The 26,224-nt window shown below is 43.6% G+C and overlaps 1 protein-coding gene and 1 long non-coding RNA gene across 5 annotated transcripts in view; one reads left to right on the top strand and one right to left on the bottom strand.

Annotated features, from left to right (window-relative positions):
• EPHA4 (EPH receptor A4) overlaps positions 1 to 26,224 on the top strand; it is a 151,936-nt gene that overhangs the window by 109,803 nt on the left and 15,909 nt on the right. For all 4 annotated transcript variants that reach the window (XM_086719741.1, XM_086719739.1, XM_025935207.2 and 1 more), the window contains 9 exons: positions 5,039 to 5,163; positions 6,192 to 6,351; positions 7,526 to 7,637; positions 16,218 to 16,276; positions 18,083 to 18,196; positions 18,454 to 18,639; positions 23,282 to 23,343; positions 23,800 to 24,009; positions 25,920 to 26,069. In XM_086719741.1, the coding sequence (XP_086575867.1) occupies positions 5,039 to 5,163; positions 6,192 to 6,351; positions 7,526 to 7,637; positions 16,218 to 16,276; positions 18,083 to 18,196; positions 18,454 to 18,639; positions 23,282 to 23,343; positions 23,800 to 24,009; positions 25,920 to 26,069 (1,178 nt within the window). The remainder of the gene's footprint in view (positions 1 to 5,038; positions 5,164 to 6,191; positions 6,352 to 7,525; positions 7,638 to 16,217; positions 16,277 to 18,082; positions 18,197 to 18,453; positions 18,640 to 23,281; positions 23,344 to 23,799; positions 24,010 to 25,919; positions 26,070 to 26,224) is intronic.
• On the bottom strand, positions 6,960 to 7,529 carry LOC147578692 (uncharacterized). Its single transcript, XR_015255578.1, has 2 exons — positions 7,398 to 7,529; positions 6,960 to 7,247 (listed from the first exon to the last, which is right to left on the bottom strand). It is a non-coding gene; the product is annotated as an uncharacterized LOC147578692 (long non-coding RNA).

The raw sequence follows: 26,224 nt of genomic DNA, 5'->3' as shown, positions 1-26,224 counted from the left end.
TTGTCCCTCCTAATCTTGACCGTGTTTCACCAACTTTACTCCAAATCCTTCCAGAGTTCTTTCTGCAATTTGCGATGCCCTCCTGCCTATTCTGGCTTCTCATCTCAGCCACTATGTTTATTTAGCCAGAGAGCGCTTAACTGTCTAAACATAAAAGCCTCCTTAGCTCTTTGGATTTTAAGTTCTTCGAGCAGAGGCTTAAAGGGCATTTGTCGAATGACTGAACGGTTATGTCAGCGCGATTTGTAAGCGAAAAGGAAAGGAAATAGAGAATATGGTTTGGATTAAAAACTACCGAATACCCTTGAGATTAGTAGGATGTGGTCTCAGATGACAGACAGCATCTGAGGACAGGAAAGTGGACATCTGTCGGTCATTGGAAATACTGCTCCTAACACTTGAAAATTAAGGACTTAATTGAATTAAGTCACAAACCTTTCTTTCAAACTACCCCAGAGTAGTTCTTGCCTTTGTGATGTTCACATCCATCAGTCATCTTTCTCAACCATGTTACTGTTGACTAGCATGACCAGCTGTCCTAGTTGTGTGTTATTCCAAAATTCTAGCCACGGAAGAATTCTTCCTTATGTCCGGGGGCACAAAACTTTCCTTAAAGCAAACATCTGTTTTATGAGGGAAGTCTGTGGGTAGGTAGGAATGCTTCCAACCTAAGACGTGTCTTTTTCTTCAACTGAGGATACTTTCATCAGCCTTCCGCTTCCTCCCGACTTTTCCTCTGACTCTTCAGCAGGTGTATGGCGTGTCTAAAACCACAGTGGGGTAAGGAAGCGCCCACCTCACCTCGTACTTCTGTCCATCACTATGGGAGAATCTGGAAAAGAAGAGGTTACCAGGAACTGTCTCCTCTTGAATTCTAGAAAATGGATGTCTTCTCTGTGAGACTATCATAAAAATTTCCTTTGGCTCCTGGGTGGCTCAGTCAGCTGGGCGTCGGACTTCGGCTCAGGTCATGATCTGCGGTCCGTGATTTCGAGCCCCGCACCGGGCTCTGTGCTGACAGCTCAGAGCCTGGAGCCTGCTTCGGATTCTGGGTCTTCCTGTCTCTCTGCCCCTCCCGCTCTCTCTCTCTCTCTCTCTCTCTCTCTCAAAATAAATAAACTTAAAAAACAAGCTGATGGATACGATGGGTCTTAATTTGATACCACGGACTGGATTTGATTCCGATTTGTCTGCCCCTTCCCAGCTTTTCCTTGTTCTCTTGGTGCTCACTAAGTATGTGCTTAGTGGATGAGTTAGTCAGTACTGAGGAAAAACTATGTGTCCACGGTTTTCAGAATGTAAGCCAGAGAACTGAGAGGCAAGCAGGACCTTTTTCTGCTTGGTGCTTTATTTTATTTTTTTAAGTTTTTTTTTTTAATTTATTTTAAGAGAGAAAGAGAAAGAATGAGGGAGGGAGGGGGAGAGAGAGATAATCCCAATCAGGCTCTGCACTGACAGCACGGAGTCTGACGTGGAGCTCAAACGGACGAACCTTGAGATCGTGACCCGAGCTGACACCAACAGTGGACACTCAACTGACTTGAGTCACCCAGCCACCCCCTGCTTGGTGTTTTTATGTTGACCCAAATTTCCCCTATGGTGAGGGGCCCTCTTTGGAACTAAGGCACCGATTTGTTATCTTTGAGGGAGGAGAGTGTTCAATCTGTTATTCTATCAGTAGATCGTCTTGCAAATTTGTTAGCAGAGGACAGAGCCCTGGGGTGTCTGGACCCGGGATCCGAAACCTTTCTAATTGACAAGGACTCGACAGGATTTACCAAAATGTGGAAACATCCCAATGGTGGCGTCAGAGATCATGTTAGTGAAAGTCCCCGTGGACCGTTCTGTAATACTGAGTTGCCCTGTGTGAAAGTTTGTTTCTTCCCAGTTCTCTCTCAGTGACTCCAGAATCTCAACCTGGTGCAGGGATTATCCTTAATGCGTCTCTCACCCGGGGCTAATCTCTATTTTTGGTAAGGCACGGAGAGGAGGCAAGAATGTCCAGCCAACCTTGACAGCATTGTTTATTTCCATATTCATTTTTCTGGCTACCCGCTATTAACTGCCAGTGATAACAAGATTTCATGTATATCAGGAATGGGGCTTTCTAAGTACAACTCGAGTCAATAGAGGGTGTTGGCTCAAGAAAAATATCGCTGAAAGCACAGCACCCGTCGCAGAGGGATGCGGCAGCAGCTACATGGACGGCATGAGAAAACGAGCTCGGGGACCATTGGGGTAGGAGAACAATCGAGAAGTGCCATTGCCAACTGCCTCATCTGGGGAAGCAAGCTGCAGCCGGGCCCACGTGGCAGGCGATGGCTTCCAGATGTGGAGTTGGAGGCTGGATTGGAAGCAGGGTAGGAAGGGTGAGGGAAGAACCCCCTACGTGGCTTACGATGTGGCGCGGATCCAGATTGCCTCTTTCCTCCAGAGTGGCAGTGCGGTGAAGCCCAGAGTTTTCCAGACTGGTGTTCTTTGTGCCAGCGAAGGTAAGACGCTCTCCTCCGGGGAAGGAAGGGCTGCCCTGTTAGACTGCTGTGCAGTTGGTATATTTCCTCAATCTCACTTGGCGACGGAATGCCTTTGTCGCTGTGGCCTGGTACACAGGCTTTCCTGAGCACGTCCGTTCAGAAAGACTTCAGACATGACAGCCACACGGCATAATACCTTTCGGGAATTAGAAGGACGCTGCATTTCTCTTTCTGTCTCGTTTTCTCCCATTTTTACGACAGCCGAGCTAGAGCGCGCACTGTTGGTTTATTTGCACATTTGTGCGCACGGATTCTCCGCCTCGAGCCGCATTAGGGATATTCTATTAGTGCACGTGATTGTGTTGTGAACTCCTTGCCTGCGATATTATGAGCACTTCGGTTGCGTTCATCTTCCCCTTCAGTGGGCACGGAAACCCTGCCGCCCCAACTTCTAAAATGGAAATCAGGTTCATGGCCCACGTGCAGCAGTTTAGCGGTAACCCAACCAGAGAGAAACCCAGCTCAGTTCGTCAGTGCGCCCCAAGGGCAGCCGGGCAATTCTTTCCCGAGGAATCTGCCACTTATCAGGATCCGACCCAGGCCGTTTCTGAGAGAAAGTCCATTTTATAACTTTATGATCCCCCCCCACCCCACCCCCACCGCTTTCTTTCTAAAGTCCTTGTTTTTCTGTTTCACTTTCCAATCCCGAACATCGGAGTTTAAAGAGCCCCTTTTTATGGAGTGTATGCTAAAGTGCTCTGTTAGGCAATGTATTTATTACCTGGAGTGAAATAGCTTTTCACAGCCGGGCAGCTTTCTTAGCCTTCTTGCGATCTCCGTATTTCAGAAAGTCACTGCTGGCATTTTGCTGGACAATGGTTCCGTGTCAACCGGGAAGGAGAGAGAGAGAGAGAGAGAGAGAGAGAGAGAGGGAAAACGTGCGTGTGCGTCTGTGTGTGTTGGGGGAGGGAAGCCTAATGCCGCTAATGAGCACATTTCCGGTTTTCATTTTCTTCAGATGTTCAGTGGCTTCCATATGGCTGCGGCACACAGCTCTCTGTGCATCCAGTTGGGTATTGTTACTAACCTTGGGGTTGCCTTTGATGGAGGACATGTGTATCCACTGTATCTTTCACTTGTGTTTATGCCTGAGATTCAGTCTGGAATAGCTTCGGGGGAGAAGGAGAGGGAGAGAGAAATAGGGCAGGGTGGGTGCGTGTGCCCGCGCGTGGGGACGCGCACGCGCCCTCTTGAAGCACCCCTAAGGGAGATGCCAGGCTGCCCAATCCAGGCCTCCGGGAGGTGCTCCCTGCTGGATTAACTTGAGCTGGAAGGTTCCCTTGTGGGATGATGGCATCTCTGGTTGCTTTCCTTTCCATCAAGATACCTGTCAGATATGGTCAAGGGTGTTTGAAGTTAGCCCCGGTTCATTTTTAGTGACAATTAATTTTCACTTGTTCTCTTGTTTCCTCTGAGTTAGGGTTTAGCTGTTGTGTGTGTGCTGGGAAAGAGCAGGACACTATGATGTTGCTCCCCAGGGGCCATTGTTTGATGTCTGTTTTCGCATTTTCCCCCGATTTGGTAACAAACAAGTATATGCATTCAATTTAGGAAGATCCCCCTAATCTCTGGTTGTACAGACCAGCTTTGTTAGGTAAGATTACAGATTTCATGAATGCCCCTCTTCTCCCTGTAATGGCACATTTGTGTCATTGTCAGTCACAGCAGAGCTCGACAACAGCGGGCTGGAGATGTGACCATCACAAGGAAGAAGAGGGCAGCCTGGTTTTAAAGATCTCAAAATACTCCCCCCCGCCCCCCCACAACACACCTGGTAGAGGACCGTTTTTGTGTCTGTTTTCGGGGAATGAAGAAAGTTTGCTCCTCAACAGGCAAAAGCAAGGTCTCAGCTTCTGTAAAAATAGCTGCAAAACGTCACACATGTGCAGAGAGAACATCGACGCTTTATTTGGGTTCATCATAATTTACATCATCGTGCCACACGGCAGACGTAGCTACAATGGAACAGTACTTTTATCTATGTTGGAAAGGATATAGATTATTTGCATGTCCTACAGTACTCCGGGAAGAGTTGCAAATTCCCCTGCTGGTATAAAATTAAAGATCTGTAAGATGACTCTGGAGGTGGGATGAGGTGCAGTTTTACTCAGCTCAAGAGGAGCTCTTCCAGTGCCTTTCCTGGCTTGCCAAAATAAAGAAGCAGGCGGTGTTCTCTGTACCTCCAGCCTTTTGTGAGACATGGCTGCAAACTCTGTGGAGGTGACGCCACAGGCCTGTGGACCGACCAGGCTCTTACTTCAGAGGTTATCTTTCTAAGACAAACCGTCTGCCGCAGTATTGAAGAGAATCGTATGACTGGTACACCTCTGTCCTGGGAAGGAGTGAAATGGGGACCGGGGGCGGGGGCGGGGGGGGGACGACAAGTAAATCCTTGACACTCTTCTTAAGTAGAATGAAATTATTGACTGAGACCGCCATTTTCTTCCCCATTAAAGCAAGATGTCTTTTGTTTTCGTTTGTTTGTTTGTTTGTTTTCCCAATAGCACCATCGTCCATTGCTTTGGTCCAGGCTAAAGAAGTCACAAGGTACAGTGTTGCTCTGGCTTGGCTGGAACCAGATAGACCCAATGGGGTGATCTTGGAGTATGAAGTCAAGTATTACGAGAAGGTATTACTTGGATGAGCAAGCTTCCTTCCTTCCTTCTTTCTGTTCCTTCCCTCCCTCCCTCCCTCCCTCCCTCCCTCCCTCCCCTCCTTTCTTCCTTTGTCTCTCTAGTTCTTAGCCAGTTGTAAATCCAGAGTACCAGTGAATTTCAAAACCAAATGCATTTTGTTCCCCAATCGAATCCAATTATGAATTTTATGTATTAAATCAGTTATCTTGAAAAATAGGAAAAATACATTGTGTTCTAATATAACCATTTTTTTTTTCTTTCGAGTAATGGGAATCAAGATAGCGAAGAAGTTCTTATATATAAGCCTTCTATCAGTGAGAGTGACTCATAAAAGTCGAAATAATGATCTGTTTAAGTAGATCACTGCTATTCAGAATCAAGGTGTGGGTTTTGATGACTTTTAATAGAAAATCGGGGAAGGAAAATTACATTTTTCAGCCTCTTAAAGTTATAGAAAGACATTATTTTTACAAATAACTTGTCTCTCATAAAGGACAGGATTCTGAAGAGAGCTATTTGCATTCAAGATTGTCTAGAAAATGAACAATTGACTTCTCTTTCTTTTTAAAGACAATCACTTATTGGCTTCCTTATTAAAAGCAGAAAAGGGACAGGATTTATTTTTCACTGAAACCAGATTACAACATTTTTGACATTTTCTAGACAGAAAATAGAAAGAGACAAGAGAACTTCTTACAGCTATTTCTCCTAAATTGTCAACTGTGGAGTGAGAAAAGCCACCAGCCATCGTCTGATGTTCTTCTCAAAAAAGATTATAAGTAAAGGTCTGGATATGGTCAGCGTCAATGGTGATCATACCTGAACTCCACGTGTCTTTCCGCATCCAACATGTAACAGTGGTACTTCCCACATCAAAGAGAATATAAGGTTTAGAGAGTTTAGCAATCTCTACTTACTTTCAACTTCTGAGTGCCCTGGCCTGGTTCCTTTAAAATTGGGCCTAGAGTAGGTGAGGGATTTATTTACCACCTTCCCCAATTTTATCGTCCCCACGATGCAGGATCAGAATGAGCGAAGCTACCGGATCGTCCGGACGGCTGCCAGAAACACGGATATCAAAGGCCTGAATCCTCTGACTTCCTACGTGTTCCATGTGCGAGCCAGGACAGCAGCCGGCTATGGAGACTTCAGTGAGCCCCTAGAGGTCACGACCAACACAGGTATCAGCTGCTGAGGCCCTTTTTTACAGTCCAGGTGAAATCACATTACAGTGAAATCCAAGGAGCTGTACCTAATCTTGGGTCAGGCAAACATTCTGTTGCAACGAACACTGCGTGGAAATAAGATGTCTGTAACTTGGAAAATCCCGTGCTATTTAGAAAAGAGCATTTTTCGTATTATCTAACCTTTTTGTATGATTGAAAATGTTTTCTTCTTTATTTTTTTATTTTGAGTCTTCTATAAATGATGAAAGATGGGGCTGCTAAGTGGACCGATTGAGCCTTGCATAGCTCTCTTGCATTAAGATAGGAAGTTTCCTCCCTGGGAAGAGTAAAGAAGGGGCCCCTCCCCCCCCCCCCTTTTATTTCTTTCTGGGAATCTGTTTTAACCAAGTCAGATCGGTTTTTTTTTAAAGCCTCTTTGGACCAATATATCAAATCTTTCAACATTGTGAGTTGGACCAACTAATTGATTGAATGGAAAATGTTAACAAAGGACATGCCCGATGAGTAAGCAGTTTCCATAAGATGGCTCCCCCTGTGTAATTAACCAACCAAAGTTGAGCTTACTTGAGAAGGAGACGGTAGAGAAGAATTTTCAATGTCAGTTCTAGAAAGTAATTTTATTCACAAGTTGTGAAATAAAATATGAATATAAAAACAGAAGAGGAAGTACTCTAGAATTGAATCTGAAGGGGTTTGACATTTTGGGGGGATATTCCTGGAAGGCTTCAAAGAGGACGTGGCTTTTGAGCTGGGCAATAGTAAGCAGGGTTTTGATAGATTTGGGGTGAGGGGTGGGTAAGTATTCAAACCTGCTTGTCGTTTTTGAAATTTCCAAGTGTGCTTCTCACTAAGGAACGCACCAGATCATTAAATAAGCGTTAGGGCTGAAACTAGAAATGGAAAGAAGAAAAACAACGGGCGGTAATGTTTACCAGGGGATTTAAGAAGAATCTTCTGGTTGAAGTTCTTTATGCAGTTATACAGAGAACGTCTTCATCCCATTAAAGCTCTCTTAGAAATCCCATTGTGTAAGCACTTACCGAAGGGCAAGAGAGGCTCTGAGCGGTCCACATGGCTTCAGCACTTTGGAACTTGTGCCCCAGGCAGACAGACGTTCTAGCTCCTCGGACCTTCCCAGAGGTGATTGTTGTGTCACTGTCTTTGCCAGTGCCCTCCCGGATCATTGGAGATGGGGCTAACTCCACAGTCCTCCTGGTCTCCGTCTCAGGCAGTGTGGTGCTGGTGGTCATTCTCATTGCGGCTTTTGTCATCAGTAGGAGGTAAGCACTTAAGCCACTCACTGCCCACCCCACCCCCCATCTCGGGTTTTTATGAGGGAGCTTTTTGTCTCCTCCCCACAAAGCCCAGGCTTTTGATTAACATCATAAACAGGGCATGTGCGGTGGCCAGCTCCTTGCTCTTGGCTTTGATCTCCCCACGTCCCTGCTGGAGCTGTTGGCTGTGACTGGTGGCAGCTGAGAGTCCTGGAAAGACCCAGCTAATTCCTGGAAACCCAGCCGAAAAGCAAGCCAATGAGAGATTTCTAGATACTCTGAGCTGTAAGGTGTTACATTTATACCTCTCTTAAGCTCGGACTTACTGCCAAAGCAAAAAAGAAGCCATATAAAACGTGGGTCCAAAATTTGAGTCCTACCATTGGTCAGCTCTATCACTTAAACTCTTTCCGTCTTTTTTCCCCTTTTATAAAGTAGGGATAGAGGATCTTAGAAGATCTGCCCGTAAGAGTTACTGACAGAATTTTGATGGGTAAAGTAGAGAAGTCAGCACACAGTAGGTGCTTCAACGTGAGTTCAGTGAATAATAATTGCAACCAAAGCAAATAATTGGGCTCTGCGCTCAATCTTCTTTCAGGAAAGGCCATCAACAAGGAGAACCGTTAAGCATGCTGTGGGCATCGCACTGTTCTTGGAGATGAATCTAAAACAGCAGATTACTTGTTCTTCTGTGAAAGTCTACAAACTAACTTGATACTTGAAAAACAATCTAGAAAAGAGAGGGAGAAATGAAAATGACCAGGCAGTCAATGTTTTTGATTATTGCCCTCCCCAGAGGCTCCCGAGGAAATGGGCGGGGGGGGGAGGGGGAGGAGGGACGGCCACTTAGCTCCAATATGTGCCCACTTCTAGGCTTCTCCAACCTTCACTCCCCTATGCTGTCCGCTATTTCACAAGGTGGAGCTTTTGGCAAAACAAATTTAAAAAATTAAAAAAAAAAGAAAAGCAGAACCTGGGGATGTCAAAAATGATCACCTTAAACATAACCGCTTTCATGTAATAGAAGAGGAAAATGATCTCAGAAAGGCGCAGTACTGGTCTAGGATCATTGCGTTGCCTTAATAGGAGACCCACTATTGGCTTACCCAGTAGCCATGCTCGGCTCCCTGGCTAGGGTCCGTTGTATCCTGTCTCTCTCTGCCTCTGCTGTTGGTGAACTAACTCGGTGATATCACGACAATGCCTCTGGCCATTGCCACTGGCCTGAGCAAGCCATGGTGCTTTTTCTTCACTTTGTGATATACTTTATAATTAGGGTGATGACTGCATATCCTAATTTGCCCGGATGGTCTCAGTTGTCACATGTATTTATTAATATCATGCCTCCTCTCCCACTGTCCCGAATGTCCAGTATTGTAGAAATCAATCACGGTCACTCTCCTACAGTATGGAACAAGAACTCATTGTGAGCACGCACCACCTACATTTGTCATTGTGTTTGTTCTTTTCGGTGCAAAGTCCATAGCAGCATGTTTGATTAGAGCCATGAGTTCCATCCCGAAGAACCTCGAACGGCTTATTCCTTTTGCTGTGTTACATACATGAAACATACATAGACGTGCCTGTCGCACCCATATATTGCTATATCTCAGTCTTTGGAAACTTCAATTTGGCCTAAACAGAATTTGACTTTTTTTCTTTAAGATTTTTTAAAAAAATGTTTATTTTTGAGAGAGAGAGAGAGAGAGAGAGCATGCAAGCAGGGGAAGGGGGATCTGAAGCAGGCTCTGCACTGGGCAGCAGCCAGTCCAACGCGGGGCTCTAACTCACAGACCGCGCGAACATGACCTGAGCCAAAGTCGGACGCTCAACCGACTGAGCCACCCAGGCGCCCCCAGAATTTGAATTCCAGACGGACTTACCTTTCCTGGCATTTGATTGTGGAAGTCAGTCAGGATGAACCTCTTGCTTGTCCATTGCCTTTGGGTCTTGCGTATGTCCACATGGCGGGCACACAAACACACGGGCAACTGTGTGCAATAATCTATATCCATTTCTGATGGCGGGATGGGGGGGGGTTATGAAAATCACATGGGCTCTTGCTTTCATTATCACACATTTCCGCCTCTGAAAATTTGACGGTGCATTGCAATAATTTTTAGCAGAAAGGAAAGACATTTAAAAGTCTCAAACTACGAAAAAAATTCTTAATTTCCTCCACCTCAAAATAACATTTGGCTAAAATTCAGCACCATGTGATGCTCGGAACCATCTGAGAGGATACTCGTTTGCAGAAAGTGGGTCTCGTCTTGTGTCTCAACCTCCTCTTTGATGTTGATGGGAGCCTTCGTCTATGCGACCAGCGTTTCTTTAGCGTTACCTTTGTCTTTTCAAGTTACCTTAACGATACCAAAGCAACGGGAATAATTAGGAAGAAGTCACCCCATCCTAAGTTTCTTCCGGATGTTCTGCTTTGACAAAAAGAAAGGAAAAGCGCATGAAAATGTCATGCAGGAAGACAGGCTTATTAAAAGCTTGGAGCTATAGAACATAGAATCGCAAACTTGATGACTTGATTTCCGTGCTGCCTTTATTGATCACTTTATTCTTTAGGACAGAATGGATAGGAGGATGCATCGGATTTCCAATTATGAGTCCCCACCTTCGAGAATTGAGCCTGTCGAGTTACCCAGCGATGATTCTTGTCCCTTCTCCCCCATTAAAAAAAAAATGTCATTTCCCAAGGCTGATAAACACCGCTTGGTGATTGGTCCTCAATGGATCACTTTTTAGAAAATGAAATGTCAACCCCTTGCCCTCCTATTGATTCTTCTTTAGTGTCGGCCATAAAGCTGTCACGGGAAAGCCGCCTGGAGCCAGGTAGCTGACAGGCTTTGCACCCGCTGATGCACACTCAGCTGCTTGTCCTCCGCACGCAGGCTGTGTGTTCTGTCACGCCGCAGTACAGATGTTTCAGTGCGACAAGAACAGGTGAAGAGGGAGGAGATGGGTTGTGCAGACAGAAGTCTGGTCCGTGCTTTCAGTGCAAAAGGTAGTAAGCGGCACCCCCAAATGATCTCGCCGACCAGTCTGGAAACCAACCCCTGGAATATCCTGGCTGGAAAATGATAGGGCTGCTGCTTAACGTTTTAGAGCCACAGAATGTTGATGGCCGAGTCAGTGCTAGAGACGGAGAGACCCCCTTTTAAGGTGATCCCCCTCCAACGGAGGCCCACATGATGCCATGTGAGATTTTTTTTTTTAAGAAGTAGAGGGCAGGGACCCACACAGCGAGAAAAGTTTCAGCCCTTCTGATCACCTCAAAGAAAAATCTGTCTGGTGCTAATTTGTCATTGAGGAAAGAGGAAACGGCCTCAGGCTCACAGCTGGTATCTTGCTAGAATTTTTTTTTTTTTTCCCTTGATAGCAATTGTTTCATTTACTATATTTCCTTTCTACTGAGAAGCCTGAGCTGTAGGCGAGCCAGGGTAATCTCCATTCCTTTCTCAGTGAGAAGATCCCCTTTTTCCTTTCGGCCAACTTGCGTGTATAAACCATTCAGGGAGCTCAGAGAAAGCATCAAACCCCCACATTTATAAACTTTATTTACGTATTTGAAATGATACGCCGAGTACGTTGGCTTAAGACGTATTGTATGTTTTTACCACCCACGTGATCTTAAGCTAACTACCTTACATTTTTTTAGAAGCGTCTATGGTCCGTGTGTCCTCCGGCCCTTGAGTTGTAATTAGAAGACCGTGTCAGCTTTGTGGGCACACAGTGTCCTTGCTGCGGGGCCGTGTACGTGCTGTTCGCCTTGTATCTATGCGATGCTGTCCCTAGAAAGTTTCTCCCAAACCACGCGTGTGCGTTCTCTCAGAAGCATGACACCGTGTCCCCATACTGCTGCGGGTATTTACTTGTGGTCTCCGCAGTGGAACCACTTTATTGCTAGCTAAAGTGATTTTTGAAAGGACTGTTAACAATGACATCATAAAATGCAGCGAGAAGGTCATCACCTCCGGGACTGATGATCGAATGTGTTACGTTTCTCTGATCCCTGCTTCTTTATTCGTGATTTCATCAGGTTATCCCAAATACTATTAATCTGGGTTGCTTTAGGCCAGTGTGCCCTTCCCCCAAATAATATTTGATTATTCAAGAAAAACTTCTAAGAAGAGGCTAGAATACAAGATGAGTCTCTCCTCTCTCTTTTGGTGATCAGAGACAAGTATTGCCTGATAACCAGGCATGGAGGTTTTTGTACTGACTTTCTAATGATGGCTGGTTCTACTGGGTTATTGTTATGTCCATTCATGTTGGGGTATGCTGACTGTCCCCTTTTTATTAGAATTAAAGAAAAAAACAAGTGAATTGATTCTAAGAAAATAAATGAGGTGGTTGCCGCAAGATTTCTGAAAACATATATACCCGTGGCTCTGGTGTACGAAACTACTTAATTCTAACACTGGGGTCTTCTGTATTAGGATCTCGAGGCCTGGCGAGGAGGTTAAACAATTAACTAAACCAAGGTCCCACAGCTACTTAGTCGCCTGATCAGGACAGGAATCCATCTTCCCTGGCTACCGATACTGGCATAGATTATTTTCATGTCTTCCGAACTGAAAAAAACTGACCTACGTCAAAAGCCCACGCGGACGGTCCGAGCGGACCCCGATCTCAGGAGTCTCAGGGCTGGTGGGAGCAGTCGCAGTCTGTAAGTTCATGTGCACGCCTAACGCACACCATAAAGTCAGACTTGGCACGTTGATTTTGTCTTCGAATGAAGGCCACGATTTTCTACTTTGGAGCTAACTGTTCGCGTAACGCTGAGCCAGTTCCCATTCAGTCTGTATCTATCTTGCCTGGTGTCCTAATTGGAATATTATGATCACATAAGAATGAATGCACTCAAATGTTAGCCTCAATTGGCTCTGATGGAGTCATGTAAATTCATACAATGAGGGGGCAGATGGTACTCTGGGAACATTTCTAAACAACTTGCGTGCAATTGTACGGTTCAATTCCAACCATTTCAAAATGTTGCTCATGAAGAACATTTAGACATCATTTGGTGCAAGAACAATGACAGCTTAAGGAAGGGGAAAAAGAAGGATAGCCTCTATGAATCTTCATGGGTGATGCCATTAAATGCTGCAAAGGGTCCTCCTGGAGCCGTGCTGGTTATTACATTGCTTTATCTTCTTTAATCTGCACTTTAGCTGAATAAATTACTTACCTTTTGCTAATTAGTTTTGGAACAGTGAACCACATCAATCAAATCCATCCACTTGATCAGGGAAGTTAGTATTTTAATAAAAGCAGGGTTTTCCTGTGCTGGGCCCCTGCCACGCTCCCCCTCCAAGGCTTTGTTTGTTTTATTGAATAGTCAAGGTGCCAGAAGGACACATGGGTTGGGAGGGCAGTGCTTGGGGCTCACGCTGTTCCTCAACAATGCCTGCTAATACCCTGATTCCGCCCCCCTTTTGACGGAGGGCTGGGGAGGGCTCAGCTCTGCCTCCCAGCTCCACCTGAAGGGGAGGCTTTCCTCTCCCTCCTGCAGATGAAAGGTCCCGGCTTCCTTCTGGAGCATTCACTAACAAGCCCCTCCCCGCCCACCCCACCCTGTTACAATCAGATTGCCCAAATCCCAGGAATTAGAAGATCTTCAGCAACAAAGGATTCCTTCTGCCATTCAGGTGATCGGCCTTGGATGTCAGTTTAGAGTTAGCACTTTTTAGGCTGTGTGGTTTCCTCCGGCCTGGCCAACCCAACTTCAGTGGGCTTTCCTGGAACGCTAACGTACACTTTGTCCAACCCTGAGCCAAGGAAAAAGAGTCATCAGGTGACACAGATGGATCCTGACTTGGGCATTTCCTTTTCCAGTGTATCATGGAAAAGCTAATCAGGCTACCATTCGTCTTTGAACAGTAATGTCTTGTGTTTCTTTCCCAGCATTTTCTGGACTCCTGGAGGGTCCTCTCCAAGGAACACTGCAAGTCAAGAAGTTTCTTTAAAACTACACCTTCCCCTCTAATTTACTTCCTCCTTCTATGTTTAGAAGTCTGAGGAGGGGGTGGGCGTGGCCACCTTATAATTAATGATCCCTGCCATTTTGCATTTCCTCTGGCTTTGCACATATTTAATGGAGGTGCTTGATGTAAAACAGATAACTGCACTCCTGGACAGCTGGAGGCCCTTGTTTCTGTTGGGATATTTCAGGGTCTTTTTGACCGACTCGCTGGCCATTTAAAGTTGGTACCAAAGCTCTCCTCTGCTCTATGCATTGTTTTGCTTCTTTAAAGGAAAGACATTCAAATCAGTATTGGAAATCTTAAGTGGTTCGAGAGATATACTTGTAATTTTAGATCATGCTTTTAGGAACGCTGATAAGATACAATCGCACAGACTGGCAGGACCCTATCACACCCCTGGGACCTCGCCACGCGTTTCCCTGACATAAAATCTTGTTTTCATAGTCCCTGACCTAACACTTCTATTTCCTTTAAAAGGGGAAGGGGGCGGGGAGGGGCCGACTACATCTCCCATCCAGACGCTTGGTTTCGGGACATTTCGACGTGTTGTGTTTCCTTGACGAAGCAATGGCTTTTCAAAGCGGTGGAATCCAACTTAAGTGGATATACTGATATAAAATACAGTATTACTTAAAATAACTCTCATCAGATATCTTGATATAACTTCATCTCCACTACGAGGGGCATGCGAGATAGTGAGCAGATCAGGGGAGACGCACTCCTGTCCTTGCTAAGAGGGTCGTGGGTGAATCGCTTGCCCCATGTGCTGTGGAACTGAGCATGTTTGTCTGGCTGCCTACTTCCCTGGGGTTGTCGTGAAGATAGGATTCAATAATAGACACGATGGCTCTTTAAAAAGTTGAAAGCAAAGTAAAAATGCAAGAATTCTACACGCTTGTGTAAGAATGAGTGACTGAGGTCTCTGTTTACCAAGCTGCTTCCTGCTTTGTAAACAGTTAGCGGAGGGGATGATAATGTGTCCGGAACACTCTGAAAAGTGAAATGCGGTGTACAAGTGGAAGGTGGTATTACTTGCAGGGAAATGACAACGCACAGAGAGACATCTGCAGGCCCTGAGGGCCCGATCGCAGAGCTGGATCCTGCACCGAGGACAATCAGGAGCTGATGGGGGACCGTGATGGGACCGCATCTCCGGTTGTCCAGTTCGGCCCCGTTAGGTTCTCTGCTGTTCTCTCTTTTACAGGATCATCCCACCCTTCTCTACTTTTTCAAAGTTCAGGGTTTCAGGGGTCCAGACTCTGATAGGACCACACTGCCGAGATGCTTTATGGCCTCAGTTTCCTCATTGTAAGAAATCTGGACTTAACTTGTCTGTAAAGCTCCTAGAAACTAGGAGACGATTATAAACTCCAGTGAACGCCAGTGCACTTTACATTTGGGACAGAAACACAAACGTACACATCTTATTCACTTATTTGACCTCATCGTCCCCCAAACTTTAGAAATCCGTTATACCAACTGAGTTGAGCTTTTGATTCATTTCAGTGATATACACACATACACATATATATACACACAGGCATGCATATATAACGTATCAAAATTATTGATTTAAGATTTATACGTATTCAAGATTTCTGACTCCCAAGACTTTTGTAACACCCAAAGCTCATTTCTTTAGGACATTTAGAGCAGAATACCAAATGTGAGACCATACGCCATTTTTTTGGAAAGAGATTTCGGCTACAAATGGAAACTTCTCATTTTTACTCTTTCAAGTTTTCTACAAACTCTTAAGGAACGTGATCAAGTAGAAAGCGCAAATATTTACCTTTTAAATTTTCATTAATAATTTAGGAGTTTGTAAGCAGCAGCTGAAACCAATAACCACAAAAGTATTGTTTTAAGAATATCATAATATGATAATGAGGTTTTTGTCAATAACCACAAAACTATTGTTTTAAGAATATCATATAATATGATAATGAGTTTTTTTCTGGTAGTGGTTTTTGTGGTTGTAGCAACAGGACTTACTTTACTTATCACATACTGAACATTATCGCCATTTGATTTATCCATAATTCACCCATGGAAACTTATTTTACTTTGGAATATGTATGGGAAAACTAGCCAATAAACTTATAATCTATCTTCAATAAGAGAAATTGATTCTGGAGATTTGAAATTATATTATAAAATATTTGCTTTATCACCTTAGTTTCTAACATTGTGGGTAAGAGCAGAGACTCTGGGGCACCTGTTTAGTGCAGTTGGTTAAACGTCCAGCTCTTGATTTTGGTTCAGGTCATGATCTCACAGTGGTGAGATCAAGTTCTGCTGAGGGCTCCACAGCCCTCAGCTTAAGATTGTCTCTCTCCCCTCCCCCACTAATGATTTCTCTCTCTCAAAAAAAAAAAAAAAAAAGCAGAGACTCACAATCAGTTCTGATTGTGTTTGAAACCATTATTCACCAGCAAACTTTCCATAAACCTCAGTTTACTTGCCTGTGAAATGTGCACAGTATTTTTATTTGCCTGACTTATATATAGTATGGTAGCAAAGAACTTATCTTGTGGCTTACTACTTTTGAAAATAATTGTGTGTGTGTTTTTTTTTTAATTTTTAATAGACGGAGTAAATACAGTAAAGCTAAACAAGAAGCAGATGAAGAGAAACATTTGAATCAAGGTACAAAAATTGGATTAAGAATAAATTTTATTTTTAGACTCTGTCTCGTGTTTTCAGTTTAGAAATGCCTGCATTAAATTCATGTGGCTATCAGTATTATAGCTCTTTCATAGAATTATCTAAGTAATGTCCTTATTTCCCACTGAAATAAGTGATTTGGGATTGTTTTGAGTGAGGTTAAAGATGGGGGTTGGGGAAACTTCCTTTCGATTCTTCTTATTCCTTATTTTACTGTCTACCCTGAAAAAGTATTGGTCTTGCTGGTCATTTGTGTAGCTGGGTGACAAGGCTTAACAGGTGACAATTTTTCTCATCTTTGTAAGATACAGTTTTTGGAGAGGAAAAGAACAAGGAACGAACAGTAATCGCTCTACCCCCAACAATATGTGCTGTGGCATTCAGGACTACTAATATCTCTTTAGTGGGTTCTGCTTATTCGGGGGTCAAAGAATAAGTTCAAAGAACTGGCCCTAGAATGACTTGACGAGGTAGAAGATTCTTAAGATCCAATAGAACGTTTTGAGATGATGGCGTTGTCCTCTACCTGCTCTGTCCAACACATCAGCCAGTAGCCACGTGCACTACTGAATACTTGAAAAGTAGCAAGTGTGAATGAGGAAGCACGTTTTTAATTTCTTTGATTTTAAGTAATTTACATGTAAATAGCAAGGTGTGGCTAATAAGTGCCCTATTGGACAGCAGCACAGGGAGGTGGAAGGAAGAGAGAAACTAGGGGTAGGAAGAATCATCTTGAGAAAGATTTTCTTGGCTACAGCATATAAAGCAATAAAGGCTATGGAATGTCTGACAACCTTCCATTTAGTCACCTTATTTTCTTTCTAAAACCATATTTTTAAAATTTGCATGCGGTATATATATTTTTAAAAACAAACGTGACTTTTTTTTTTTTTTTTTTAATTTAAATGAGATGATGAGGACAAGACTGATAGTTCCGGAAAATCAAGGAGATTAGGCCAACCAGTGCCCTACCCCCTTTCTGTGCCCCAAAGCCCTAGGAGCTCTGGCAGGGAAAGGAGGGGTCCCAGGAATTACTGATGCTTCTTGTCCCCGCAGCCCTGGGACATTCTGAATTTCGGCTGCGAGTTGTCTGTGGGGTTTGGCTGAATGACACCTCCTGATATTCCAACCATTCACAACGAGGCTGTAACATTTTCTCCAACTGCAGCTTTCGGATGACCTTCAGTGTCTTTACTTATAACACCTTCTTTCCAAAGCAGAATAAATGTGGAAGCCCAACACAGCGTGTATATTCTCCAGTCAGCTAGCTAGCATTGTCCCTCTTATCTATTTTAACCTAGCTTTCATCTTCATTTGTTAATTATCGGTCACGTGCTTAATTGGTCCCGATATCGGGCACCGTGTAAACATGGCCGATTAAGAAAGGAAGTTGCCATTATCTTCCCTGAGCAAATATAGCTGCAGATGGTGGGTGGGACACGAGCAACCGACTTGCACAAAGGTATTCAGCTTAACACATCCCAAATTTTCTTGTAGAGACTCTCTTTTCCTCCACGGGATGGCTTGTTTTTAAAATTTCCTCCTTGAAGGGTGAAGACATTCCAGGAAGTCAGTAGAGCTGTGGCCTCTTAAGTAGCTACCAATTCTTTGTTTACCCACTAATGAAAACCAGAGCAAGAGTTTCAACATTTCTGTATGTCTATCGCTAAGTATGTTTGTCATGCTAAGAAAACTTCCTCTGCTAAATATTTTTAGACGCGGACAACTTAAGTTCGTTAGCGGTTTCTGAGAAGTATTCTGCCAACCTGTCACGTGTTTATTGCTTAGGTGTTAGAACTTACGTGGACCCCTTTACCTATGAAGATCCCAACCAAGCAGTTCGAGAATTTGCCAAAGAAATCGACGCATCCTGCATTAAGATTGAAAAAGTCATAGGAGTTGGTAGGTGTTTGAGTGTCTCTCTAACAAGCAAGCCTGTTTTCTTTGTGGACATTAAATATACCTATGCGGATTATACAAACGTGTACGAACATATCGCGTGTACAGGTATGTATGTAAATATCTGTGTACGTGAAATTCCCTTGATCTATGTAAAACATTAGCAGAGTGCCTGGCGTGTAAGTAGCAACAAATGTTAGCTCTTGCTTTCATCTTGAATGTGTTTCTGGTCCATCGTTGATTCGTTTTCTCTCCCAAAGGTGAATTTGGTGAAGTATGCAGTGGGCGTCTCAAAGTGCCTGGCAAGAGAGAGATCTGTGTGGCCATCAAGACCCTGAAAGCTGGTTATACAGATAAACAGAGGAGAGACTTCCTGAGTGAGGCCAGCATCATGGGACAGTTTGACCACCCGAATATAATTCACTTGGAAGGCGTTGTCACCAAATGTACGTGGGGCACTCCTTTCACAAAGCCAAGTTAGAAGTTCCTGGCAAATTAAACACACATTTTCTTTCCAGGAAAATGACAGATGGAGCAGACCCACTGATTGCTAATGGGAGGAAATCAGTGCAGGACAAGTCATTAATCTTGCAGTCAGCTCTCAATGGGTCTATGGTTTAGGCTGATACCCTATTTCCAAGGCAGCTTGTGTGAGATTTTAGGGAAATTAATATTGCAGATTTTTTGGTATGCCTCGCCATCTTTCAAACCTTTGCTAGACCAAACTGATTGTCACAGGGTAGGCGCAAGCAGATGGTAAGCAAAATAAAATTTAAGTACTTTTCGTATGAAACACAACAAAAGCTCGCCACGCCTCGTGCTCGAACCTTCAGTTCCAGATGCAGGGAGTGAATCTCGGAAGTCTATTTACAGTAACACCTGGTTGAACCTTCCTTTTTTAGCCCATTAGCATTCGCGGAGCCTGCGAACCACGCTTCGGTTAAAATACGACACAGCTCAACAGATGCATTTTGTGAAGCAAACCCTGAATACATCTGCAAGGCTGGCTAAGACCCATTTTTAAGGCACCACATGGACAGTGAGCTGAAGCGGTTACTACTGAAGGGTGGCTCTGTTCCAGGAGCCGCAGTACCTACTATTTCACTACACGGCAAAGATCTTATAAGCCCCGGGGCCGTGTCTCCAGGAAGGCCAAGGTTCCTCTCACTTGATTCAGGGTGCCTGTGAAAAGCACCCTCAGTGAACACGTGCAGAGTGGGTAAAAGGGAGCCGTGGGGAGAGAAGAGTAGGTTAAAAGAGTAAAACTTTGGCCATTAGCTCTGGGGTAGAGCAGAAAGTAAGACCCAAGAGCACATCATCTTTTAAGATGAGACAATAAGGAGGTTCCTAAAAAGTGAGAGAAAGTGTGCCTTCATTCAGAGGTCCTCCTCAAGCTTAAACGTCCATCAGAATTCTGGAAAACGTGTTCAAACAGTTTCCTGGAGCAGGTTTTATTCCTCAGGTGGGGTGGGGCCCATGCGTTTACATTTCTAAAGATCTGGAAGGTGAGGCAAAGGCTTCGGGGCACCGGACTCGGAGACTCCCGTGTCCACGCCACTGCTAGGAAAGCATGTGGTCGTGAGCAGTTAGTTGCTCAAGATTTCAGTTTCCTCATCTACAAAATAGAGATGAAAATAGAACTTGCCAAAGAAGGTTATTTTGGATGAAAGACTTCCCGTGTTTAGCATAATGCTTGGCGAATTTAAACAACAGAAAACTTCCCTCAGTGTTAAATGGTAACGCTATGTCTTAAGAAGTACACCTCTCCCCATCATCAGAATCCCTCAAAAACGGAACCTTGGTGCTAAGGGTATATGATTTCCCACCTAAGGCGAAGGCTATGATTAGCACAGAATACCTCTCTTTGCTTTTTAAGATTAGTTTTGCAGACAGGATATTTTTCTGTTGCCCGTTGGCCTTCGGAGCTGCCCAGAGCCCTTCACTACCTTAATTGAAAGATAACATTCTGTTTAAATACTTCTGCAGGGGTCCAGTTTCTCAAAAGGAGGCTCTGTTCAGCTTGGGGTGTCTTTTCCTGCTGCAGACAGTGATTTTCGTAGCACCTCTGCAGAAGAGAGAAGAATCAGGGGATCTCTGTATTAAAGTCCCACCGCGCCTCTAAAACCCATAGCTATTACAGCTGTAACTGTTATAAACGACTGGATGCATTTGCATAATGCAGTTGTCACTGAGTTAAAATGATTTAAAATTTCCACCAGAGGAATTGGCCCCTTCCCCCACTCCACCCCCCCACCCCCCCACCACGTCCCTGCCTGTTTCAGGGGAGGAACCACCTTCCCTCCGTGAGCCCAGCTGAGCCCCATTTTATAAGCCCCTCTGCTTACGGAGACATTCGTCTTTATTTCTCTTGGAGAGCTCATAAAGATTCTGACAAATGGATACTTTTAATAAACAGAAGAAGGAATGTAGAAAAATCGTGAAGACCTGCCAACAGTCAGAGGAGGGAGGTGCGAGGGCACAAAGGTGATGTGGGAGCGTGTGAATTCATTACCAGCAGTTACTTGAAGAACTTTTTAAACTGATGGGGAGATGATACATTCCCTCCACCACCCCTCTCCCCGCAACTCTCTTCTGGGGCTTCTACTCTCTTGTCCACACCTCCAGAGGGATCTGGTGAGGTAGAAGTAGGTGTTAATGCAAGAGAGTCCATTTCACTCATTGGTTGACGAAGTATCTTTTGATTGAGTTGGGTTCATTACAGCTCACTTGGATGCATTTGGTCTGTCCGTGGCCGCAGATGTAGAGGGTACATGAATCTAAAACAGAGAGCTTCGGGGCACCTGGGTGGCTCAGTGGGTTAAGCATCGACTCTTGATTTCGGCTCAGGTCATGACCTCAGGGTTGGTGGGATCGAGTCCCCCACCGGGCTCAAGCACCGAGCCTGCCTAGGAGTCCCTCTCTCTCTGCCTCTCCCCACACCCTCCGTACTTTCTCTCTCTCTCTCTCTCTGTCAGAATAAATTAATAAAATTAACTTATTACAAATGTATTTAATAATTTATAAAATAAGTAAAGCAAAGAGCTTCCTATTTATTATATTGAGGGAGAACAGAAAAGGTGTTCTGAGATGACTCCCTCCAGCTGAGGGGAAAGACCGGAAGTGGTTTTCCTCACCCTTTGTTTTTTGTTTTTTTTTTTTTTCCTCACCCTTTGATCGAAGCCACGACTTCCCCTTTTTCTGCTGGCTTGCTTTCATTCATCACTGAAAATAAACTCTCCGTGGTATCATTTCCTCATCCAAAAGTTTTACCTCGGAAAGATTGCTTAGACATGATACCAAAAACACAATAAAAAAAAAAAAAAAATGATTGGGGTTCCTGGATGGCTCATTTTCATCTCAGGTCATGATCTCAGGGTTGGTGAGTCTGAGCCTCCCGTCAGGCTCTATACTGTCTGTGAGGGGCCTGCTTGGGATTCTCTGTCTCCCTCTCACCCTGCCCCTCCTCCCTTCTCTCTCTTACAAGTTTAATAAGTAAATAAACTTTAAGGTAAAAACATTAAAAATAAACAAGTGATTTTAAAAACTGATAACTTGGACTGTTTTGAGATTGAAAATTTCTGTTCTTCCTAATTTTTGCCTCTGAATTGAAGACATTTCCCCCCTCCGCACATCAGAACGGAGTCTATTCTGGGTGGGAAAGGTATTAAGTTAGGATGGTTACAGGAACTTTCCAGCAGTGACCTACCCCAGTCCATTTTCCCTGACTGAATGTCTAAGTCCAAACCGTCCACAAGTATAGCGATGAAAGTGAATATTTTTGATTTATCAAACGAGCATTTTATTTTCCTCCCGGGGAATCTTTTATGTTCTCTTTGCTTTAACCTTTCCCTTAGTACAATATTGAGGATTTACGTCCCCACCCCAATTCCCTCCCACAAACACTATTTAAAAAGAAGGAGTTTCAGATCTTGAGTCCATTGGCAGCCATGAAGAAACTAAAGAATGATTCCTATTTCCTAAGTTCCTCAGAAAGAAAACTAAAGTAAACTAAAAGTATTGTTCCCCCCCCCACTTCTCCCAAACCTTAAATTCATTTAAAAAATTTTTTTTTCAACGTTTATTTATTTTTGGGACAGAGAGAGACAGAGCATGAACGGGGGAGGGTCAGAGAGAGAGGGAGACACAGAATCGGAAACAGGCTCCAGGCTCCGAGCCATCAGCCCAGAGCCTGACGCGGGGCTCGAACTCACGGACCGCGAGATCGTGACCTGGCTGAAGTTGGATGCCCAACCGACTGCGCCACCCAGGCGCCCCAAATTCATTTTATTCTCTTTGCTAAAAACAAACAAACAAGCACACACACACACACAAAAACAGGTGAAGGGGGAGCAAGGATATCCTAGTGCTGAATTAACTTGTCTCAGTTGAAATAATTTCCTGCAACTTTTCTCTGATTTTTGTTTTTTTGTTGTTGCTGTTGTCGCTGCTGCTGAAGTTGTCCGCTTAAAGGACCAAATAGGATAACTTTTTTTATAGATAGGAAAGGGAAAAGAAAGGAGATATCTCCCGATCTGAGTAAGGTGGGGTGGGAGGGGGGGAGAGGGGTTAATATTGTGCATGCTTGAGCTTTAAGATGTGTCTGAGTAATGAAGTATCCTGCGTAGTTACTGCTCTTAGAAACTTGAGTTTCTCTAAATAAGTAAAAAAGTTTCTCTGTCCATCGATTCCTTTAGCATCACACAAGTGGCTCTTCTGGGGACAAAATAAATTAATTATCCTAAAGATTTTTTCGCCTTTAAACAGGCCGGCCCATTTATCTTCCTCCCCTTTTGCTTGAGAGAGCAATTATCCATTCATGTGCTCCCTGGATACCGGAGGCCACTTTAGTTAAAGACCTTGTCAACAGGCCACCCAAAGGGTTAACCTTCCAGATGGAATTTAAACCTACCCGTCCTTTTAATATTTCATTCCTAGCTCCCCACAGCTGAGGCATAAGCTTGGCTTGTTTTAATTAAATTAGATCGCACAAGACAGGTGTCTTGGCAGTAAAATTGTGCACAGCCCATTTTTATCTCATTAACTGCAGTGCTCATCAAGGGTTTGTGTTTTTCTTTCTGAAAACTCTAGGTAAACCAGTAATGATCATAACAGAGTACATGGAGAATGGCTCCTTGGATGCATTCCTCAGGGTACGTGACTACTTTATATTAAACCCAAGAATGTCGGTATTTAGAAAACTCTAACAGACTCCTTGCGTCCATTCTGTTTAGTTGTATTCATGGAATTTTTTAATGGGGCAAGGGAAGAAGAGGAGAAATAGAGAATGATGTGATTTTTAAAGGCTATTAAATAATCCATGTTCAATGAGGGTGGTATTTGATTTATTCTTGCATTGTGGGGCTATGTGAGCCGTAGATTCATTACAGTTGGATAATTTCCATCTACCACAGGAAGCAAACCCAGTTCTTAGGATACACTCTACTAGTGAATTAGTGACTTCGGTCAGAAAGGTCCGGAAATAGTGTGGCATTTCATTGCAGGCTTGATACAGAAATCAAAAAAGATCTAAGTAATAATAAATGCTTTGGTGAAAATTAATTTGGCCTAATGCTAATGAGATTTTTCCTTATTCCTTTCCTATGCAGAAGAATGATGGCAGATTTACTGTCATTCAGCTGGTGGGCATGCTTCGTGGCATTGGGTCCGGGATGAAGTATTTATCGGATATGAGCTATGTGCATCGAGATCTGGCTGCACGGAATATTCTGGTAAATAGCAACTTGGTCTGCAAAGTGTCTGATTTTGGCATGTCCCGAGTACTTGAGGATGATCCGGAAGCAGCTTACACCACCAGGGTAAGGAGGATTTGCGACCTCTGGGTTTTGACTCTGATGAAACTGTTCCTCTTTTCTCACTTTGATGTTTAAGCCCTTTGTGATTTTGTAAGTTTCCTCATCCTTCAGAGCCTCTTCATATCCCCGCATTCATTTTCAAGCTGTATTTCTGAGAGGGATTTTGAAACCGCCTTAAGATGTGTGACTGCTTTAAAAACTGCAAACTAGAGCTTTGAGTAATTATTGTATTTATTACACTTATTTTTTCTTCTTTTCCTTCCTTCCTTCCCTCCTTCCTTCCTTCCTTCCTTCCTTCCTTCCTTCCTTCCTGTTTTAGATTTTCCATTTGATTCTTTTCTGTTATTAAAAAGTCTTCTTATTTTAAACAAGGTAGAGCAACGTTTCTAGTTGGTTGGCCACTGAGTCTGAGAATGTGTATACAGGATTTATAAATCATTTACACTGTGCAAGGAGTTTTCAACTTTAATGGCCTTCGTTTACTCCTGGTAGATAGGCCGGATTAGGGCACAGTTAAGAGTCATCAGTATACAGTTAATGGCTATCCTCTCTTAGCTGGACAATCTGAATATAAGATACTAATGGAATAAACAGAATCCTAAAAGTGTTTGGCCATTAGGGCTGGGCACTGCTGAAATCAACGGAAAGCAGACATTTTCCTCCTTTGATGCTCACTTTGCATTTACAATCCTAAGCATTGTTTTTGTTTGTTTGGTTGGTGGGTGGGTGGGTGGGTTTCTTTTTTTTCCCTGGTAGTGTTCTATGGCCGTGGCTCTAGCTTTGAAACTTACACATATATCCACTTTTGAATTCTAAGTCCATTCATGTAAGAAAGAATGCATCTTTGTGAATACTGAAGATCTTGTATTTTTACCAGTTATTTGGAGAGGAAGATTAAAGGAGGCTTTGAGAATGATCCATTTACGTGGATTAAACCTTAGCCAACTAGTTAAGGAAGGTGGAAGGCAGCGCAAGTGTCCTTCTGTATAGAACAAGTAGAAATGTAACACGCTGGCTTTTCAGTGTTTCAGTCACACTGCAGTGAATCAATGTAATTTCTAGGACTGTTTAGTGTCTTGTTTAGCAGCCTCAGTAAAGCAAGCTTTCAAATGATGTTCTCTGGAACGGCTGGAGTCTCAAGTTAAGTTGTATTAATTTCCCCAGATGGAACCTGAGGAAATTTGAAACTTGATTCAAAACCCCTTTCACCTAAGTGTAATAACCAAACAATAGACATTTGGGGCAAAGAAAAAAAAATCAAGCACCAATTTTAAACTTTTTCTGGGTAATAGTCAGTTCCTTTGCCACGTTTGCAGGTGCCCTCCCTCCATTAAAGTCAGTAATGACATTAGCATCTGCTACTTGTCTTCCTCTAAGAGCCTGCGTAATGTATTACCTTCTAACCATGTTAAGCATCTTTCTCATGCTATGTAAAAGTAGGATGGCAGTGTGGAGGATAGAAAATTTCGTATTTAACTTCCTTAGTTCATGACTCCAGAAGCAATATTAAATATCGCCATTGTGCTGCTGGGTGAGAGAATTCAGCAGGAAGTCAAAGTGAGCGTCAGCTACGCATCCACTGATATACCGTCATAACATATGCATGTTGTAAATCCTGCGATTTCCTTTCTCCTACAATATCACCTGAAGCAGAACTCAAATAGGTAGGCTCTTTAAAAAACAATTAAACAGACTACTTGTTCACTTCCCTGTGACCAAAGAAAACACATGAGAAGTGTCTCAACTTAGAAGACTAGTTAAAATAAACAAGTCTCTTATTATTGTTTGGAGAGCTATCTCAGGAATGCTGTTGTCCTGCTTGGCAAACAGGACAGAATGTAAGAACATTCAGGGACTAAAATGGCACATCAGTGATGTACTTAGGGAATAACTTATGGCTCGAATGTTCACAGGGTGGCAAGATTCCTATCCGGTGGACCGCGCCAGAAGCAATTGCCTATCGTAAATTCACATCAGCGAGTGATGTATGGAGCTATGGAATCGTTATGTGGGAAGTTATGTCATATGGAGAGAGACCCTACTGGGATATGTCCAATCAAGACGTGAGTCTTTATGTTCTGAAATATATGTCTCTGCATTGAGATTCAGGAAGGATTGCATCAGTGTATGATGGAGTAGGCTTGAGCTTGAAATGATACATGAAACTCAAGATTCTCAATACAAATGTGTGTAATAATCTCGTTAAACCCCACAGTCG

This window comes from Puma concolor, chromosome C1, assembly GCF_028749965.1.
Source record: "Puma concolor isolate L17-30 chromosome C1, mPumCon1.1.hap2, whole genome shotgun sequence".
Taxonomy (NCBI): domain Eukaryota; kingdom Metazoa; phylum Chordata; class Mammalia; order Carnivora; family Felidae; genus Puma; species Puma concolor.
The sequence above is the reverse complement of the archived record's forward strand: the minus strand, read 5'-3'. Positions and strand labels throughout refer to the sequence as shown.